The sequence below is a fragment of the Microtus pennsylvanicus genome, chromosome 9 (genome assembly GCF_037038515.1).
Source record: "Microtus pennsylvanicus isolate mMicPen1 chromosome 9, mMicPen1.hap1, whole genome shotgun sequence".
Classification (NCBI taxonomy): Eukaryota; Metazoa; Chordata; class Mammalia; order Rodentia; family Cricetidae; genus Microtus; species Microtus pennsylvanicus.
Genome location: NC_134587.1, coordinates 102,780,742 through 102,802,149, shown reverse-complemented (window position 1 = coordinate 102,802,149; position 21,408 = coordinate 102,780,742). Strand labels below are relative to the sequence as shown.

At 39.2% G+C, this 21,408-nt stretch overlaps 1 protein-coding gene across 10 annotated transcripts in view; it reads right to left on the bottom strand.

Moving 5' to 3' along the window:
* The window catches only part of Marchf1 (membrane associated ring-CH-type finger 1), an 814,098-nt gene that overhangs the window by 463,758 nt on the left and 328,932 nt on the right, over positions 1 to 21,408 (bottom strand). For all 10 annotated transcript variants that reach the window (XM_075986882.1, XM_075986884.1, XM_075986889.1 and 7 more), the window contains one exon: positions 5,714 to 5,922. Coding sequence is in view for 4 of the 10 variants with exons in the window: in XM_075986884.1 (XP_075842999.1) it covers positions 5,714 to 5,812 (99 nt within the window). In the remaining 6 variants the exon portion in view is untranslated. The remainder of the gene's footprint in view (positions 1 to 5,713; positions 5,923 to 21,408) is intronic.

The window sequence follows — 21,408 nt, the reverse complement described above, 5'->3', positions numbered from 1 at the left end:
AAACCTTGTTTTTTTAATGGCATCTTGTAAAACTGCAGACTTCTTTTCCAGAAAGGCAAAGCACTTTGTTGTCATTGTTGCTTTGATTTTGCTTTCAAAGAAGGCTAAACTTAAAGAGTATGAGACCCAAAGTTCTGTTTTAAGTTTTAATTACTGAGCATAAAAGATCCATAAAACAATAATGCCTCTAACCTGTAAGTGCCTTGCCCAAGGACAGGTACTTCCTGAAATGCTGGTAGATTGTTTATGAAAGATAACAAATCACAGGTCTTCCTTTCCACAATTAAGTTCCACTCAACGTCACTGGACATGCTTGTTCACACATACGCAAGAGGTTTATAAACAGGAAATGCGTCAGAATATACGCCTGTCCCTGATTGGACCTGATGAGAAATACAGTAGCCATACGGGTTTGCCATTAGAAGCCTCTTTATCTGAAATGTGTCATCACTTCCTGGGAATCCCAGAACGAACCTGTTCAGACTCCATCATCCTGGCCAGTATTTAACTAACGTTTGTTTCAAATTTGACTCAAAAATTGTGTTACTGTTATTTTTCTTGAGCAGTGGTTTTTACATTAGAATAGTTTTTAAAGTTCTGTTTGATAAAGCCAGCTCTGTAGCTTTTATATTGCTTTCTTCCCAGTGTCCTCACTAATAAAGTCTACTGTACATTATTATTTATCTTCACAATATTTCCTAAATTGAATGAAACAAGTACTAGTTATAGCTTGTGAATAACTTTGTATTTTCTTTGATTACATGACACATGTATTAACACGAACAAGACATCGGTTAACAGTTTCCTACTGACGCTTATGCTAATGGTAATATGAGCATGAAGAGCCAGTGATGCGGGTGGCAATAATCTCAGTGTGACCGTGCTGAGCATCCATGTCTGAAACACGGGGTCCTAGACATGTGAGTCTACAAGTCCCAGGGAGTTATGTGCTATAAAGACAACATCCTAGACCTTGACTTCATACCCATACATACTGGTTATACAATCTTTGTAACTTCTAGATGTAGAGAAGTAAATTTCAGCTAAAACTTGATTAATGAAATTCACTATACTTCTAAGAGACAGGTACACTAGAGGCCAGATTTTATAATATTAGTTATTTAATATTTCAGAGGGTGTTGAAAGTTAAGAGTGAGAGGACCAGAAACACTGCTGAAAAATAGTATATCTGGATATGATAGAGAGGCTGTGCCTAAAATCTCTTACCAGTATGGTTGTCTGAACAGAACTACGGCAGTAAACACTCCAGCATGGATGAGAGAAGGGTTCACAAGGCCTGACCCTAATGTGAAGAGCTACAGGCAGTTGACTTCTGAGAAAGAGAGTCAGTTTTTCAGGGTTGAGCCTCCTGATAGGTTAAGCATGCCCAAGTAGGCAGGCCTACATCAATTCATGCATATGGTTAACACTAACAGGGATATATATATCATGTGTGTATTAGCATTGGGAGGAAAGAATAGATTAGCATAAACAAAGTTGTTCACTGACAATGTAATCAAAAGAAACTTAAACATCAATCTTTAACATCAACCAAAGCAAACTCAATGTGCACTTGTGCATCAGAAAGACATCTCCCCCGCATTCCCCAAGGTCTTGTTTTCCCCAGGGCATAAACAAATTATCTCCAAAACAAGCAACTTGGTATTAATTATATGGTCTTAAAGGGAGCCACTTTGGCACCCCCTCCATAACTCTCCGGGGCTTACACATTTGCCTTTTGCTACTAATTTTTTACATATCCATCTGTATTTACAGATTTAAATTAGTGAAATTCATGGACTATATCATATTATATATATGAATTTATAATCCATATGTATCTACTTCAGAAGGAAGGACCTGTAGTGGTCATGATGAGTACTTAATATAACCTTGGCTGTGCTAAGAAAACTTGGGCACCTTGAATGCAAATATGAGACACTGTCCTTTATTTGAACTATCATATGCTTTATTTACTTTTTTTAAAATTTTGTATATTCATACAATGAGTTTTGGTCAAATTCACCCTTACTCCCCTTCTCTAACTACCCTTTCACACATTCCCAATTTTAAGTCTTCTTTTTCCCTCTATTTTGAAAACAACCTACTGGGTTCATTTGTAGATCTCTCTTTTAAATGTCCCAGCAACCTAGAGCTGCTGCCTTTAGAAGATGTCATGATCCACCTACACACTTGACACTAACCTTACTTAAACTGGACAGATTATCACTTTCCTTCTGTAGTTCCAATATTGACCAAATAGATAAACTTGCGACTTTGTATCACGTAAGATACATCAAAATACAGATTCATTATAGAAGTTGAGGTTCAAAGTCTTTAATATCTTACTTAATCTATTAATTCCTTTTTATAACCTAAGTCTTCTCAATTGTAACAGTTAATAAAATATTTCAACATTCATTTTATCTTTTTTTGTCACAAAACAAAGCAAACCCAAGCATCAGTAAGAACAACAAATAACAAAACAAACGAAAATGCTGACATCAAATTAAATATTAGTTGATTCTAAAATCTCTGTGCATTTTGCGAAAGGAAGATCAAGGCGTGTTACAGTTGAGCAAATCCCTAATTCTGAAGTGATATCAGTTGTTAAGTATGGAGACTGATCCTTTGAGTAACTGTAAGGTGAATAGGAAGCATTCAGGGAACCCCAAAGGATACCCCTCAATTATCAACAATCAGGATATGTTCATAAGAGATCTGTCACCGTCTGTGAACAGGGACTACCACTTGAACATACAGAGGTCATTGTGTACTACTAAATAATCCTACGTTTTAATTGCAGGATGGAGATAGCTTTAATTATCCATCCTAAATGGTATTTGTGGGTCTTTGAGACTACTTAGTTCACCAAATGAAACAATTTGTGGCCTATATTAAAAAGAGAATTAAAACATGGTTTTTCACAAACACTTCTAACTTCATTCCGTAGAAAGCAAAGATGCATTCGAAATCATAAAGGTGCCTCCCCTTCCAACACTCAGGAATATCGCCCTTTAAATTTTCATTTCTCCTATCATCCATTTCCTTTAAAAATGCCTACTGAGCCTCATTATAAAATACTATTAGCACATGCAGGGACAGACAGCTGTTTAAACTTTCTGGGGTAACGGGTGTTCCTTTAAAGACTACAAAATGCAAAGTTCTTTTTGTGCTCTAACTAAGGCTTCCTGGAGAAACTTAGCAAAACCCAATTATTTTAAGCAGCTTTTTAGATGACTTAGTATGAACTTTTCTAATTATGATTATAAGTTATCTGTCCACAGGCATTAGTGTCTACGAATGATTTAAGGCATGATTGTGGCCTCAATCTGAGATGCTTGGGATATGCCTGCTGCTACATTTGATGGGTCTTCCTTAAAGGAAGACACATAATTTCCTCAGTAAAGTCTTTTATTTATTTGTTAGCCAATCCTGCTTTGTTTCCAATAAAATTTTCTGTATTGACAGCACGTTGCAAATCTCTTTCCACTCTTTGATCCTGACTGTGCTTATTGGCTTGGCATCCAGCCAGTATTCATGGGGACCCCCTACATTTAATCACAATAGAAAGGTGATTAGAGAGAAAGATGATCACGAATTGAGGTTGGGAAGAGTGTAAGATGTAGCAATGGATATGAACAGTGAAACCATTTTACATGAAGTAGAATAAGTACATTTTATTTATTATATGGAAAAGGAAAACATTTTGTTTTTCAAAAGTTATACAAGCCATGCCAGTCACTGCAACTCACATCAAGGAGAAATCACCAGTAGATTCCTAGTGAAAACTAGGAGGTGATATAGTTGTGTTTCTGAGACTCTGTCGCCAGGCTGGCCTGGAACTCACCAAATAGCCCAGACGTCCTTAAACCTGTAGTGGTCGTCCTGTCTCTACTATACGTTTGTTTGTTTGTTTGTTTTTCATTTCTGATCATCCCTAATTCCAAACAAAATTGCCATCAAACATCACTGTAGAAAGTTTTCTTTAGTTAACCTCAAACTTATCCACTCATCTTGATTTAGATAGCTCATATCTTTGGAATTGATGACTATTATCTCTTTCCTCTTCCCCACTCCCCAAGTCTTAAGAGACAGTCCTACAATCACATCACCAAGTCATAGGAAGAACCAGTTACCATAACTATTTCCACGTTATATTGGGCTGATTGATTACTTTAACAAAGATATCTGAATTTCAGGACATGGTTTGCAATTGGCAAGACAACTGCTAAACCAAAAGTATCCTCTGCAATGAGTTAGGCAGAGAACTCCTGAACTTTACTGTAAGTTCTGACGACAGCATTGCTTTTGAATGACTCATTTAAAACCAGGTCAAGTAAAATGGGCAGAGGCTATGAATGCCTTTTGTATTTGAAGATATAGTCACTTATTTTATTCCTCTTAGGAAATTCCTGACACTTAACTCCTATTTAATTTACATTTCTGTTTTGTTTGTGTTTGTTGTTTCCTTTGTCCTTAGCACCTGTCCTTGAGGACAATTGTAGGGTTAAGCCAGCCCCTTTAGGGGGCGGGTTTGCCTCGGGTGAATGCCTACGATAAATCAGGCATGGGAGGCAGCCCCTCCCTTTTCCTGCCTCACGTGAAACGGCTGTGCGGGAACCTCGGTTCTGTAAGCTTATTTAAATATTATTTAATATCAGCCTTGTGTTTATTTACACCGATACAGATAATAATAATAATAAAAATACTACTACTACTACTAATAATAATAATAATAAATAATAATATTCTGCTACAGATCTGGAGGTAGGAAATGTGCATGATCTCTGGGAATTAGAAAAGATGGATTTAAGAATTCAGACTTTGTATGCTTTTTTTTGCTCATTTGTCATTTAAACAGCATCACTCCTATAGCCCAGGCTAATCTTGACCTCGAGAACATCCAGCCTCAGCCTCCCAAGTGCTGACAGGTTTGGAGCATGCTCTGCCTCCTTGATCTCTACTGTGTCTTCGCTCGTGACCGTACCTATCATAATTTCATGCAACACCTCTGACTCTGCTCAATCTCTTTTAAAACCCTTTGAAATAACTTCATAGAATCTGAATTTTCAAGCGGTTTAACCTTATAGGAATGGCTGTGAATTCCACCCCAAAATAAAGCCTGAATGCCGTACAGTGAATATTATAGGCTGTGCTACATTTTAAACAACACTTTCTTAAATAAAATACAAACAAATAGGCATCCAAGTCAAAATCCCATACAAAAGGCATAAGAAATAAAGAAGAGTAGACCCCCAGGCACTAACTCAGTGTGCAGTAGAAGTGCGAGCTTTCTTAGCCCAGGACGACGTGCTGTTTTGTTAAGAAAGTTATTTCCCAGCCCTCCTCTGAACTCAGTTAACATCAACAGTTCCAAAATCGGACAGGAATGGTACAAGCAAGCAACCTAGGAGCTCCTGGTTGTCCCTCAAGAACCACAAAGGAGATTCTGTAGAGTTCAGCAAACGAGGCAGAAGTTTTACATCTGTCAAGCAGCAAGTATGTCTATAGATTTTCAGTTCGTTGCTTCATTCAGAAAATAGAAACTAAGATTTATCAGTTCCTTAGTCACACATGAAATGATTCAGCCCGCTCGTACACACAGAGCTGGGAGCGAGCTGCTCTTGCGTTCATGCTCTCTCCTATTGTACAAACAGCACGGAGCTGGCTGTGTGGGTTCTCTTATTGTGTCAAATCAAACTCATCTTACCTCGACTTCCTTGCTCTTCTCTTTGTTTCGGCCCACTGAGCTTCTCCCATTGCTGGCTGTCTCCCGGGCAGGGATTACAGAAATCTGGTGGAGGGGCATATTGGCAGGGCTGCAGGTGGCCAAACCCTGATTGGACGCCTTATGGCTTCACACGCCCTGAGAAGCTCACCTGCAGAACTGTTCATATCCTTGCTTTGCCAAACTTGGATCTAAATAAAAAGGAAGAAAATAGTGTTGGAGACACTGTACAGCAGTGGCCAAGCACACTGAAAGGAAATTTTTAAAAATGTGTAGGGGATAAGCCAAGGAGTATCACATTTCTCAGAAGGACGATTCACTGCAAGTCATAACTGCACTGCTTTGTCACTCATGCCCCCCCTCCCCTAAGAGCATCATGGGAGACAATTCAATTTCTACGGTACCTAATAACTGTCATGGAAACTAAGGAAACCCAGGTCTCATGGGCCCTTATTAACAACTGCTCCTTTTAATGGCACACACTCCCACATGTGCAGCAACTGACACAGGCTTTTGTTTCTGCCCAGATCCCCAGGAGTCTCCGGAACACCCAGAGACATGCATCCTGCTGACAAGCTAAGTAAGCAGAAGGCTGAGAAGCTTAGTGTCCTATTTGGATACAAATCTCTTCCTCGAAAGACTGGGCTGGCTGCCTGTGTCGTGACTGTCCTTCATGCAGCTACAATAATCTGCTTAGGTCAAAGGAGCTGCCTGTCCTGGAGAGCATTACATGAGCTGCAAAGAGAAGAAAGGGGGTGAAGGAGAAAAGGGGAGAAATGAGAAGAAATAAGGGGAAAAGGGAAGAGAGAAGAAGGGCGTAGAAAGAAAGGGAAAGAAGAAGAGAAGAGAGAAATGGAGAAGAGGGAGAAAGGAGAGAGGGGAAGGAGGAAGGAAGAGAGTGGGATTAGGGAAATGAAAAAGGGGGACTAAGGAGAGGGAGGGAGAGGAGAAGAAAAGGGAAGGAAGAGAGTGGAGCTAGGGTAATGGAGAAGAGGGACTAGGGAGAGAAAAGGCAGAAGAGAAAAAAGAAAAGGAGAGAAAGAGAGGCCTGGAGGAGAGAGAGATAAAGAAAGTCATGGAAGGAGGTAAAAAAGAAGGTGATGGGTAGAGAAGGTAGAGAAGAGAGGAGAGGAATAAGAGGGGAAGAAAGGAAGGGAAAAGGAAGGCTGAAGAGACAGATGGAATCAGAGGGGAAGAGATGAATAGAGGAATGGGAGAAGAGATGAGAAAAAAGGAGAAGAGGAAGGAAATGGGGCTGAGGGAGACTGGTTGGGCAGGGACAAGACCTAGGAAGAGAGGGACCAAAGCAGGAACAGAGAGGTTGGAAGAAAAAAATGAGGAAAGAGGGAAGCGTGGCATCTCCCTAGCCAACACCAGGGGTGGGGGAGCCACACCCTGCTTGATGAAGCGCAGACCCACCCCACGGCACTCAGTTCTGCTTGTGGTAACTTCTGTGCTCTCTGGAGAGCATTGGTTTGATTCGTATGTAAACCTTCTCGTTTCTGCTAAGGATTCCAGTGTCCTCTTAGGAGGATAAAATGATTTGGGGAAAGTGAAACAGAATTTCTGCATTTCTGCTCTTCAAATTACAAAATAAAAAACAATAATAAAGAAAAGGAAAGGGAAAAGAAAGAAAAAAACAAGCAAACAAAACCCAACACTTTGAAAACAGTCCATGTGAGATCTTCACAGGTGGTCACTACTGCGACCCATCTCCAGCTATCTTTGTATTTTATATCAACAGTGCCATTTCCAATAAGATGCTATAGTTTCTTTAGACTCAGGACAGAGATCAAATATAGCAGAGATAGCTACTGTCAATGACAATAATATAAAAGTTACTCATGAAAAGACTGTCAAAATAAAAACTCATTTTAATCTAAACATCTGCATTGAAATAAATGTCTATGTATTTTCAAATTTGGACGAAGTATGCATTACTCTTATCCAAGCCAGTCACCTTCATGTGGTTCACTCCCCTGCTCTCCATCTGGCCCATCTTAAGAGACTTTAAAAAGCACAGTTAACCCAAGGCAAGCTGTTGTGGTTTTGGGTTCATCATGAACATCTGAAATGAACCTTTTGCTGAACAGTCCATGACTCCTATACAGTGGATCTTCAGAACCACCTAGCCCGGCACTCAAGCAGCCTTAGTACAGTAGAAGCACACACGGAGATTGACCTGTTGCTGTAGAATCCTTTCTGAAAGTAAAAGCGGGCTGCACTGCACTGAGTGTTCATCAGTCTCGGTTTGCAAAGAATGCAGAAACTTGCATGAAGGGACCGTGTGAGGCTTGCCTCTTCCAAAACTTCCGTGCCTTATTCTCATTACTCAGAAGGCAAAGAGCACAGAGTTCGAGGCCTGCTTGGTATGGAGCATGAAACTGTATGAAGCTAATCCATATGAAGCTAAATTGATGTTGATTAAGCATGCTGTGGTTTAAGAGTCCCATCTGTGGCCCGTAACTGTGAAAAAGACACATCCTTACTTAAAAGCAATTGTTAATCCCTTCATCCAGGACTGTCTTCATTAAGAGGAGGCTGGCAATGGAAGACCATAAATCTAATAGTCTGTGGAAAATACAAAATGTAAATTATAAACTTCTTTGGGAAAGTCTTATTGCCAGTGTTTACTCCACAGAAGCCTCTGGAAACAGCCAAGGCAATTTTCCAGATAAAGTTAGAATTCGGTACTTTTCTCTAAAATATTCATTAAAGTGACAGGAAAGGCTATTTCTAGCTTGAGTTAACAGAGTGCCTGTCTTAATCCTACACGTCATTATGCATGTAGGGTGATCCTTTGTTTACTGTGAGATTCTTTTTGAAACTAAGATTAAAAATTTAAGTTAGTTTGAGTTATATGCTTGAGTTACTTCAATTTGCAATCTTTTATTCTGAAATTAGGATTACGAATCAAATTTCAGGGAAAACATTTATTTCTTAGACTATTTTGCACATTAGACAAGAGTATGTCTACTGAATCTTTTCAATCAACTATTGAGAGTTCAAAAAAATTGATAAACAATCTAAATTTTTATTAAGAATTGTGATAAACTGAGATAAAGTTGGGTGATAGCTATTGGGGCAGAAAAAGATGTGTTTCAACACTTCATTTGAATATTTGTCTGGCTTGGAACACTGGTACAGCCATCGCTTGTGTCTGTGGTGTGTGTTCATCTAGGCTGTTCCTCAGGCAGCTACTGAGTGTGAAGTCTCCGGGGCAAACGTCTCATGTAGCAATTGAAAGCTCAGGAAATGCTGGGGATTGCAGCTGTCCTATGGGAGTCCAGGCAGATTACACAGCCATTAACCCCATGGAGTAAAGGAGGAGCCCTGCATCCAATAGCTGTGCACTAACAATCTGCAGACAATGGCCTCACTATCAAAAAGGAGCATTTCAGCTGACTGGTATCCTCGCAATCCACACAATCAAATTTATAAATGGAACTCTGGAAACGTTGGAGTATAATTACTGATGAAGCTGTCGTGAAACTTCACCGCTGCCTGGACCCAGTCTGTGTTGCCTCTGTGTTCTGACTACTAGCCCTGGGGGTTTGGACCATCACTGCATTGCTTACCTCTGCCTTCTGATTCCAGCGCTGTAGGTACTAGTTCTAACACTCATGACTGCAGCTTCCCCCAAGACTTCTGCTTTGCTGCTGTTCTCAGCAAAGACTTTTAAAAGACAAACAAAGCAAGCAGTACATCTGATCCTCTACCCTGAAACACATCTCAGTCTTCACAGGATCAATACATGAGTGTGGAAAGCTAACAGGCTGGTCTTGATGGCAATTACACAAGAAAGAAGCTATCAGGCAACGACAGGAAGCAAGAAAACACGCTGACTGACAGACTGATAGTTCAGTCCAATAAACATTGGCTGAGCATCGCCTAGGGTTTTCACCATACTGGGAAGAGGCATCACACAGAAATCTTAAACACAATTTCCATGTCCCAGGAATTTAGTGTGCCCATAGGAAGATGAGTAAATCATTTTTTTTAAATAGTGACACCCTACAACTAATAATGTTTAAAATTTGTGAAATACTGAGTGTAAATACCAGAAAAAACTTCAGTAACAGGAAGTCACAAGACTCAAAGAACCGGGTTTGGGTAAGGCAAGGCATTATTTGAAATACCACAGAGTTGGCATTTGTCCATGTTGCTTCTCTGCTGCTGTAGCAGAACACTGACCAGAAGCTACTGGGGAACGGCAGGGTTTATTTCAGCTTACAGGTCGCAGTCTTTTATCAGGGCAAAACAGGGAAGGAACTCACACAGGAATCCAAACCTGGAGGCAGAACTGGCCAAGAGGCCATGGAAGGAATCTGCTTGCTGCCTTGCTTTCCATGACTTCTTCAGACTACCTTCTTATAAAGCCAATACCTCCTGACAAGTGATGGCCACCAAGGGCTGCCCACATCAATTAAAGCATAAAAGTGCACTAAGAGAGAGGATGGACCACAGAGCGCAGGAGCTTCTTTGTTGGTTTCAGTTTTGTTTTCTTTTCCTAGTTCAGGCACATCACAAGCTTCTGCAGCTATGATAAACGCAGGTATGATACATCTCAAGCCGGTAGTTGAACTTATGTGCCAGTGTGGTGTTGGTTTTATAACATTCAAAAATCTAAGAGTTCTTGAGCTATCGAGTCTCAAACCAAGTTTCCACAGGTTCTGAGGAAGCCAAGTACTACGTAAAATGGCCAAGGATGTAGCAATTGCTCAGCCAACTCAACTGGAAATCTCAGCAGTCCCAATACAGTTCTTAAGACCTGAAGGATTCCTGGAGCGATATTGGTAATCAGTTTATATTTGAATCCCAGTGAAGCAGGTCTTAATATCAGTGAAGGAGTGCAGCAACTACAGAATAAATAAGTAAACTTGTTAGCAAGAATGGAGTTAACACAACTCCTGCATCTAAGTCTCAGCAAACATAATGGGAGAGATTCTAAGAGCCAGAGGAGTTTGCTGTATGACTGTGTCTTCTAGAAATGAAAAGGAAACTATACCTTTGATATCAGAACAATATGGCTACCAAACCAAGACATGAACAAGCAGAGTAGTTGCTAGAAAGCTAAAGGCTGTAGAGAGGGATAATTAGTCTCCCCTGGTGATGATCGTCTGGGAGAGACTGGTACACAATGCAAAGTGATCAGCCCTGAAATCACATCAAAGCACACTACCCAAGCACAGGTTGTATTTAGATAGTTATATGTGTATGTGTGTGTGTGTGCATATGTGTGTTTGTGTGTGTGTGTGTGTGTGCGTGCGTGCCTGCCTGAATGTGTACAACAATACTAACCAAAGAAAAAGAAGTAATCAGTTTGAGTGGTGGCATGAGAGAGATTGGAGTGGGAAAAGGGAAGGGAAGGAGTTATGTAATTATATTGTAATTGAAAGGAATTTTTAAAAGCCCCTGATAGAGTTACAAAAAAAAAAAAAAAGAGAACAAGGAGGAGGAGGCAGAGGAAGAAAGGCAGCAAGCTTTCCTTCTTCTGTGTTCTTTATTTATGGGTTGCTAGCCACATTTAGGATGGGTCTTCCCACTTCAAATAATCTGATTTAGAAAGTCTGTCATAGAAAAGCCAGCAGTTTGCATTTCAGTTGCTTCTGGACTTAGTCAAGTTGCCATCACACAGGGCACTGTGAATTTTCCCTCGAGTCTTCTAAAGAGGGATCTTTGGCCACTTAGTGGAGTGTGGGAGCCCTGGTGAACGAGAAAATCAGTTGCCACCTGCACAGTCTATGATTCAGCGGGAATGTGATTGAGCTGACATTTCCTTGCAAATCCCTAAGTAGCAGCTGAAGTGGTGACTGTGTATTTCTTCTGTATTGAAAATGTTTCTGTATTTTAAGAAAAGAACAATAGAAGCCAAGTGAGAAAGAGTAGCATCTGAGAATTATTTCCTCCAATTCGGCTACTAACATTCAACTTCATGTCTCTTCCACTTAGTTCTCTGAGATGCTAACTTCTCTGAAATGTGCAGCCCAGGCACTTTGCCTGCTCCGTATTCCAAACCATAGCACAGGCATCTAGATGGGGGCGCCTGGCCATTCGAGGCAAATACTTTTCTGAGAAAGACTTTTCTTCCTGTGCTTTTGCTGGTGGAGACTTTCCTTAGAGACAAAGCGGATCTTGGACCCCCTTCTTCTGTAGCTTTAGCTCCTTATGGCTGGAGGGGCATCGCTGGATTGTCTTGTTGCATTAACCTGGGTAGAATATGTCCTGCTGTCACCACTCTTGGACGGTTCTATCATCTAATACGTTTCCTAGATAGCATCATTCATTCCTTTCTTAGACTCCATGAGCTTTTGTCCCTTGGTCTTTCCTTTACTCTTCCAAATTAAAACTTATGAATAGCAAGAATTCAATATTAATCATATGACTTCCTCTTTTCTTGACTATTCTTTATATATCATATAAAAAACTCTTCCCAATACAGAATAAAACAATCAAGATCAAGATTTCTTTTCACGATTGCTCATAGCATTTTTGTTTTACAGATTATGTTTAAGAATCTGATCTCTTTTGAGTTAGGTTTCTGTAAGGTATGATGTGATATAAATGTTAATTTAATGAGCTGTGCATATGGAATTATAGCATCATTTGTTTTAATGAAAAACATATTACAAAACAATTATTTTTTACGTGAAAAAGCCTTAGAATTATCACAATTATTCTCTCCAATCCTTGGTATTATTTTGTTATGTATTTTGCTTTCCATATGTTATTTAAAAAGCAGCATATTGTCCATGCTCCAAATTTTCTCAGGAGATCTTGTAAATTTTTCCTTCACAGGGGATCCATGTATGTCTCTTTTAGGGTTCTCTTTGTTACCTAGCTTCGCTGGGGTGGTGGACTATAGATTGGTTATCCTTTGATTTATATCTAATATCTACTTATGAGTGAGTATATACCATGTTTGTCTTTCTGGGTCTGGATTACCCCACCCAAGATATTTTTTTTTCTAGTTCCATCCATTTGCCTACAAATTTCAAGATGTCATTGGTTTTTTACAGCTGAGTGGTACTCCATTGTGCAAATGTGCCACTTTTTTTAGTTTATTCTTTGGAAGAGGGACATGTAGGTTGTTTCTAGGTTCTGGCTGTTATGAATAATGTTGCTACAAACAAAAGTCCTTGTAGTATGAGTGTGCATACTTTGGGTATATGCCCAAGAGTGGTACTGCTGGGTTTTGAGTTAGGTTAATACCCAATTTTCTGAGAAACCACCTTACTGATTTCCAAAGTGGCTGTACAAAGTTGCACTCCCATGAACAAAAGTGTAGTGTTCCCCTTACTCTACATCCTCTCTCTAACATAAACTATCATTGTTGCTTTTATCTTAGCTATTCTGAGGGGTGTAATATGATACCGCAAAGTTGTTTTGATTTGTATTTCCCTAATGGCTAAGGATGTTGAGTAATTTCTTAAGTGTCTTTTGAGTATTTGAGATTCTTATGTTGAGAATTCTCTGTTTAGATCTGTACTCCATTTTTAATTGGATATTATTTTGATGTCTAGTTTCTTGAGTTCTTTACACATTTTGAAAACCAGTTCTCTATCTAAATGTGGGGTTTGTGAAGATCTTTTCCCATTCAATAGTCTGTAGTTTTGTCTTATTGACTGTTTCCTCTGCCTTTCAGAAGCTCCTAAGTTTCAGGAGGTCCTATGTAGTTATTATTATTCTCACTGTCTGTGCAACTGGTGTTATATTTCTTCCCTACTTTCTCTTCTATGAAGTTCAGTGTAGTTGGTTTATGTGCAGGTTTTTCCTGCCAGAAACCTAGTAGTACTGTGTCCCAAGGCCACCGTTTCCCTTCGAAACCCAGTGGCCACACAGGACTGATTTAATGTGATTGAAGTGGACTTTCCTAGTGCAGCCAGCCACACTTCCAAGGTTGGGCTGACCTTGCACTGTGGGACAGAATCTACTCTTTGTCCCAGAGTGTTATTGGGCTGCCCTGGTATAATATGTCTTTGATTGTGAGTTACTGAACTCAACAAGCTTTAAACAATTTCTTCTTCCATTGAACATGATAAGTGATAGCAATTGTTTAAATATAATACTCATGGCAATTCTTAGATCACTCAAAACTCTGTAGGCATTAGCCATCAATCTCCTATAAAAATACACCAGAAGTTTCTAATGCTATTTTAAAAATCTAGATTTCTTTTAAAATATTTACTTGTGGTAGATGAAACTTCTTATAAATTATGTTTTAAACATAGTATTTCTTTAATAAAACAATTTGTGAAAGCATATTCTTTTCCTTTAAAGGTTTCTGTATTTCCTAATGTTTTACAAGTGAAAAATATAGTAGCTGGTAATACAAATACTCATAAAAGAGAAATGCGATTAAGTGATAGCCTTTTAAACGTATTGCAGAACAAACGTGTATACTTGTGCTTCCTCTGATGATGTCCTCGGTTATTTTAATCACTGCACACAATTAGCTCCATTTCGAAAATATAGTTAGGATAATATGAGAATGTAACAAATATTGGAAGCCATAACAAAGTATGTTATTTTCTAGAGAAAAACAAGAATTCTACCTGCTCTCAAAATTTAAAACAAGAGTTTATGTATTTTTCTATCTTCTTTTAAAGTTTTGTGTTTGATTTTATTTTTTGTAGTTTTTTTATTAAAAATTTCCACCTTCCCCCTCCTCTCATTTCCCTCCTCTTCCCTCCAACCCTTTTCCCTCCCATCCAGTCCAAAGAGCATTCAGGGTTCCCTGCCCCGTGGAAAGTCCAAGGTCCTCCCCCCTCCATCCTGGTCTAGGAAGGTGAGCATCCAAACAGACTAGGCTTCCACAAAGCCAGTACATGCTGTAGGATCAAAACCCAGTGCCATTATCCTTGGCTTCTCAGTTAGCCCTCATTAACTGCCATGTTCAGAGAGTCCAGGATCCAGCAATACCACTCTTGGGAATATACCCAAGAGATGCCCTATCATACTACAAAAGCATTTGTTCAACTATGTTCATAGCAGCATTATTTGTAATAGCCAGAACCTGGAAACAACCTAGATGCCCTTCAATGGAAGAATGGATAAAGAAAGTGTGGAATATATACGCACTAGAGTACTACTCTGTGGTAAAAAACACCTTGAATTTTGCATGCAAATGGATAGAAATAGAAAACACTATCCTGAGTGAGGTAACCCAGACACAAAAAAATGAATATGGTATGTACTCACTCATAAGTGGATTCTAGCCATAAATAAAGGACATTGAGCCTATAATTCATGATCCTAGAGAAGCTAAATAAGAAGGTGAACCCGAAGAAAAACATATACTTATGCTCCTGGATAATGGAAGTAGATCTATCTTCTTTTAAACTTCAAAGTGAAGCAAGTCCAACTGGAGAGCTGTTTGTCCTACCCACATGTGTATTTGCAGCCCACTACTATAGCTTGAAGCTTAGCATGCCATGCTGGGCCTTGTGCCCCATGAGTGTCAGGGCGGAGGAGAGCTTCTGGTTGCCTCCTCCCTTTGGAAGCTTGCATGGTGCCTTCTGGTACCAAATTTCAAAAACAAACAAATAAATAAGTAAACAAGAAAACCCCAAGAAAGTGAAGCAAAAGCATTTTTAGTTTTTCAATTGGGAAGAAACTTAAAGCTATTTGCTAAGGAAGAAGCAATGCCTCTATTTCCCCTCGGAGATCATGGTCATTTGCCCTTCACTTGCATCTTCCTTTAAGATGAAACTTCCTCGTCATTGAAACATTTCTTGTGAGGGATTCTCCCTATGCAAAGGAAGTAATATAAACCCCAAGAACATATGTGAGTGTCACCCATTTTAATTACATTGAAGCAACTCCATCTCGTGTTTACCGTGTTGCAGAATGCTATTAGGGCCTGCGTGATATGCAGGGAAGCATGAGGAAGCAGCATTGCAGAGGAGTTAAGATTGATAGAGCAGGCTCTACGTGGTGATTAGGGAAATAAACTACGGCTCGTAACCTGTGCAGTACAGATAACAACTGCGACATAATTTTCAGCATGAGTGAATCAGTATGGTCGAGTGACAGAAATTTCCCTGTGAATGTGAGATTACAATGGAGGGCTGAAAGGATGAGAGAAAATGGAAGTGCTTAGAAGAAAATGAGTTGATAAGAAGAAAAGGGAAGACCTGCATTTTATAGACTATTCTTTGGTTTATCAGAAAAACAACAATAACAAAACCCACCAGAACTAGAGGTGATAAATTTAACCCCTACCATGGTGGATTTTTTTTTTTTACATCACTGGAAATTGTAACTTTGTATACATCAGTTTCAAAAATGAACTTTGCAATGTGTTTAGGGTTGGGAGATGGTTCACTGCACAAAACGCTTGCCATGCAGGCATGAGGACAGAAGATCAGAGCCCACTGTGCGTGTGTGAAATCCAGACAGGTCTGGGGGCCCATCTACAATCCCAGCACTTGGGAGGTGAGATTTCCCAGGGTAAGCTGGCTCCCTAGAGGAGCCTGCCACAGAGTATCTGCTCCAGTGAGAGATGACATCTCAATAAATAAGGTGGAAAACAAGAAGGCATTCTATGTCAACCTGAGGCCTCCACATGCATGTTCACACAGGAGTACCCACACATATGCATACATGCATGTTCACACAGGAGTACCCACACATACGCATACATGCATGTTCACACAGGAGTACCCACACGTATGCACACATGCATGTTCACACAGGTGTGCCCGCACATATGTACACATGCATGTTCACACAGCTGTGCCCGCACATATGTACACATGCATGTTCACACAGGAGTGCCCGCACATATGCACACATGCATGTTCACACAGGAGTACCCACACGTATGTACACATGCATGTTCACACAGGAGTACCCACACATATGCATACATGCATGTTCACACAGGAGTACCCACACATATGCACACATGCATGTTCACACAGCTGTGCCCGCACTTATGTACACATGCATGTTCACACAGGAGTATCCACACTTATACATACATGCATGTTCACACAGGAGTACCCACATGTATGCACACATGCATGTTCACACAGCTGTGCCCGCACATATGTACACATGCATGTTCACACAGGTGTGCCCGCACATATGCACACATGCATGTTCACCCAGGAGTACCCACACATATGCATACATGCATGTTCACACAGGAGTACCCACACATATGCACACATGCATGTTCACACAGCTGTGCCCGCACTTATGTACACATGCATGTTCACACAGGAGTATCCACACTTATACATACATGCATGTTCACACAGGAGTACCCACATGTATGCACACATGCATGTTCACACAGCTGTGCCCGCACATATGTACACATGCATGTTCACACAGCTGTGCCCGCACATATGCGCACCTGCAATTTCACACTGGAGTACCCACACATATGTGCACATGCATGTTCACACAGCTGTGCCTGCACATATGTACACATGCATGTTCACACAGGAGTATCCACACTTATGCACACATGCATGTTCACCCAGGAGTACCCACACATATGCATACATGCATGTTCACACAGGAGTACCCACACGTATGCACACATGCATGTTCACACAGCTGTGCCCGCACATATGCGCACATGCAATTTCACACTGGAGTACCCACACATATGTGCACATGCAATTTCACACTGGAGTACCCACACATATGTACACATGCATGTTCACACAGCTGTGCCCGCACATATGCATACATGCATATAGCCACATAAATATCACGCACGCATACACCTGCAAAAATATTATAATACCAAGTACTGTAGAAAACATTTTGAATTTAAAAATGTTTTAAAATGAAGAACAATGAAATAGTTCTTCAGGACCAAAATTCTAAAGTTTTGAGGTTTTTGTTTGTTTGTTTGTTGGGGGTGTTTAAGGATATCTGTTATCATAAAGAAAGTTATCAAAATAAAACTATAAAAAAGAGTATCAAAAAGCTCTTGCTGATCTGTGTAGATGCTATGACTCTATTATTTTAATTAACTGCACAAAATTCTGGGAAACAGGCAATAAAATAACAGTCTCCATAAAGAAACTGTGATGAATAAATTTCATAGTAATTTTATCACTTCAGTAGATTACTATATATAATATACAAAATATATGTATTAATAATTATGGTTAATTTATTTTTTGTTTTTCTTTTTGAAATTATTACACAATTAAAACATTTCACCATTTCCTTCCTTCCTCCAAACCTTCCCATATACCCCTCACAATTCTCCTTAAAATTTTTTCATTAATTACTATTTCATAACTATATGGATATAGAAATACATATATGTTTTATATATAACCTGCTCAGTTCATTTAATGTTACTAGTATATATGAGAAACATACAAGGACTCAACCCTATACAAAGAACTATATGCAACTAAGGAATTCTGAGAGTGGGAGAATTAATTTTCTCCAGGTGAGAGCACACCAATTAGTTACCCAATACCAAAATGGTCAGCCCTGAAATATACATACTGGTCACATGATGCAGATTGAGGTTATATTTAGAAACACATGTATGTGTATATACACACACACGTACATACATTCATTTAATCACAATGAAAAAAAAGAGGACATGCACTTGAAAGAAAATAAGGAAGGAATTGTGGAAGAGTTTTGAGGGAAGAAAAAGAAGAAATTCTGTAATTATAAACTATAAACTAAAAGATAAAAGAAAAAGCAATATTTGTTAGAATGAGTTTAGGAAAGAGTAAAAATTTTCGTTTCAGTTATGACAGTGGAGTATTGAGAATTTAGAGTCTTAACCTCACCCAAGATTGATCCCTCCCTGGTTTAAACAAACAGACAGATACTATTAGATGTTGACATTTCCTATATTGCAGTTGGAAAGGAGAGTTGAGGCTGATGCAAGGATCGAGTAGGAATGCATCTGTGCTCTATAATATAACAGACAGAAATTACTATCAGGGCTGAATTGGGAAGATTAAGATAGAATCACACAGAGTGATGGAAATACTGCATGCAGATGTTGAGTGGGGGTTTCATTCATCACACAAATCCGAAGTCTGCAAGAATGAAAATGTAAACATTTTGGTTTATTATATTTTTAACTACTGTTTGAAAAGGAAAGGGACACACATATGTGTACATTTTTATTTCGTCAGTCTCAGCAAGTGATGTGATTCCAGACAAGCCATGAACAAGGTTCAGTGAATGGTTGATAAATGGATGAAGAAAATGCTCAGCTTCTGTGATTAGCAAATATGAATTAAAACCACAGTGTGCTGTCCCTGCACAATGAGCAGGAAAATTACAGTTTAAATGACTATTTTTGAAACTATTGAAGAAAGGAGGCATTTTTTTCATTACTTGGAAAGTGTAGTTTGGGAAATTTCTCAACACCATCTAGTAGTGAATATATGCATTCCAAAAGACCAATAACTTCACTTAACAGTGGAAGGTGACATCTCTGACCACAGGGTTAGCACTGGAGTTCATGGCATATAATTAGATCACTGAGCTATAATTTCCTGATTTATTTAATACAATGCAGTATTGCAAAGCACAACTTTTAAGATTTGAGTAAAGAATGGATGATGTATTTGGCTGGGATGGTGCGAACCACAGGTCAACTAGGGAACACTTTTTGAATTTGCGGTGCTGATTTGGCATTCAGGCAGAGATGCACAGTGAGCTATTCTTGTGCAGCGAGCTGAGCTATGGTTGGTAATTTCAAGTTGCTACATAGATGATTTTTACAGTTATGCTACTAGCGTGGTCTATTGAGGGAGCAAATGTAATTAAAAACAATGGAAGAGAAACCAATGCCTGATTATAATTACAGTAAACCCTAAAATGTGACTGCACTAGGAAAATAAAGAAACAAATTGATAGGAGAACATCCCAAGCACTTTCAACTGCCTTGGAGCTCGTTCCTACTACCTACAGATGCCTTTGCTCAGCCTCCTTATGCTGTCTCCCCTCTTCCACCCTCTATCCTAATAAATGTTTCCCTCAACCCCCCTGATTCATATGTCTCCCACCTGCTTTCCAGGAAACACCCAGAGTTTTCTGAGCTGATTATTTGCAAGTTTGTGCCAGTTTCTACTTTAAAACAAATAGTAGTTTGTGGCACTTATATGAGTTTCCACCACAGAAAAAAACATCTATACAAGTTGTGAGCTTTCCCACGTATTTATATAATGATACAATGAAAAATAAATGAACAAATACAATAGACAGCAATTTTTGATCAGAAATCCAGATGTAAGACTCATTGCTTTCTTGACATTAAAAATGCTTAATCCTTATGGTGTTATTTTGTCTGAATGAAGTCATATAAAACTGTAACTGAAAAATTAATAAATGGAACCTTTGTTTTTCATGTGTATGTATGTGATATGTGTGTGTTCAAATGTGTATAAGAGTACTTGTGGGTGAATGTAGCCATGCATATAAGAATGCACGTGTGAGGGGGCTGAGGCTAACGGGAGATTCCACTCCTTGCTCTTTGCCTGTTCACAGATGTGTGCGCTCTCAATTGAACCCAAAGCTCAGTGATATGGCTGATGTAACTAGATAGCCTACTCAGGAAATGCTCTGTCTCTTGTTTCCCGGCTCTAGAATTATAGATCAGCTTCCAGGCTCACTGGCATTTACATGTGTTCTGGGGATCCAGTGTCTCTGGTCTTCAGGCTGCTAACATAGCAAGGCTTTAAGTGCCAATCCATCCCTTCACTTTTGTAATGTGCAATTATATTAGCAAAAGAGTCTGCAGTTCAAACACATGGTATGAGTAGCAGTGACGTGTCCATTCCTTGCTTTGATTTTCTATTTTTTTAAATTTGATTTTATTTTTTATTCTTCCACTATAATAAGTGCAATAGGTCCGTTGTTTTTTCTGGAAGGGGAAACACAGGATAAAGAAGCTACATGGAAGACAGCAAGTAATCCGTGCTTACTAACCTAAGCCTATGTCTTGAGTAGGAGTAGATGGACAAAGATTTTTTTTATTATTATTATTTTAAACAAAGACACCAATCTGGGATGGGTAGGATTTGGGATATATAGGCAGAGTTTATAGCAATTAAGGTCTCATTGGAAAGGAAGTGATATATTCAGAATTCAGTTGAAGATGACTCATTGACCGGGCTATCAGTAGAAAAATGGGCAATATGCCGAAAACCTTTAAAGAATGGTGAAACATCCATGGGTAGAAGCAATGAGAATTCATTACTTCTTAGCATAAAGGAGCAAAGTGAAGGTCATGGATTGCAAGGCTGCTCTGAAAGGGTTGCCTTTGAAGCAGGACAGTGCAGAACTGGAGTAGTATAAATACCAAGTCATTGTCCTCTCACACCTTCAGCTCTGGAAGTGATGGTTCATTGCTGAATTCTTTCATGAGACACAGGTGGCGAGGGAGATGGAAAAGGCAGTGTGGCAATTCCTAGTCCTGAATAAGCATCTCAACTCTGTTCTAGGCCTGTGTAATTGATTGTGAAATTTACAAGTGACAATTCATCAATCAATCATGTTTATAATAATTGCTATGAGTGGAGATTATGAATCATTACTTATACTGCCAAGTTATGATACCATCAATAATTTACATAATTGATGATAAATAAAATGAAGGGATAATAAAAAGGAAAACAGGAAAATATAAAGCTAGCATAAAGTAAATACTGATGGGAACATTTAAT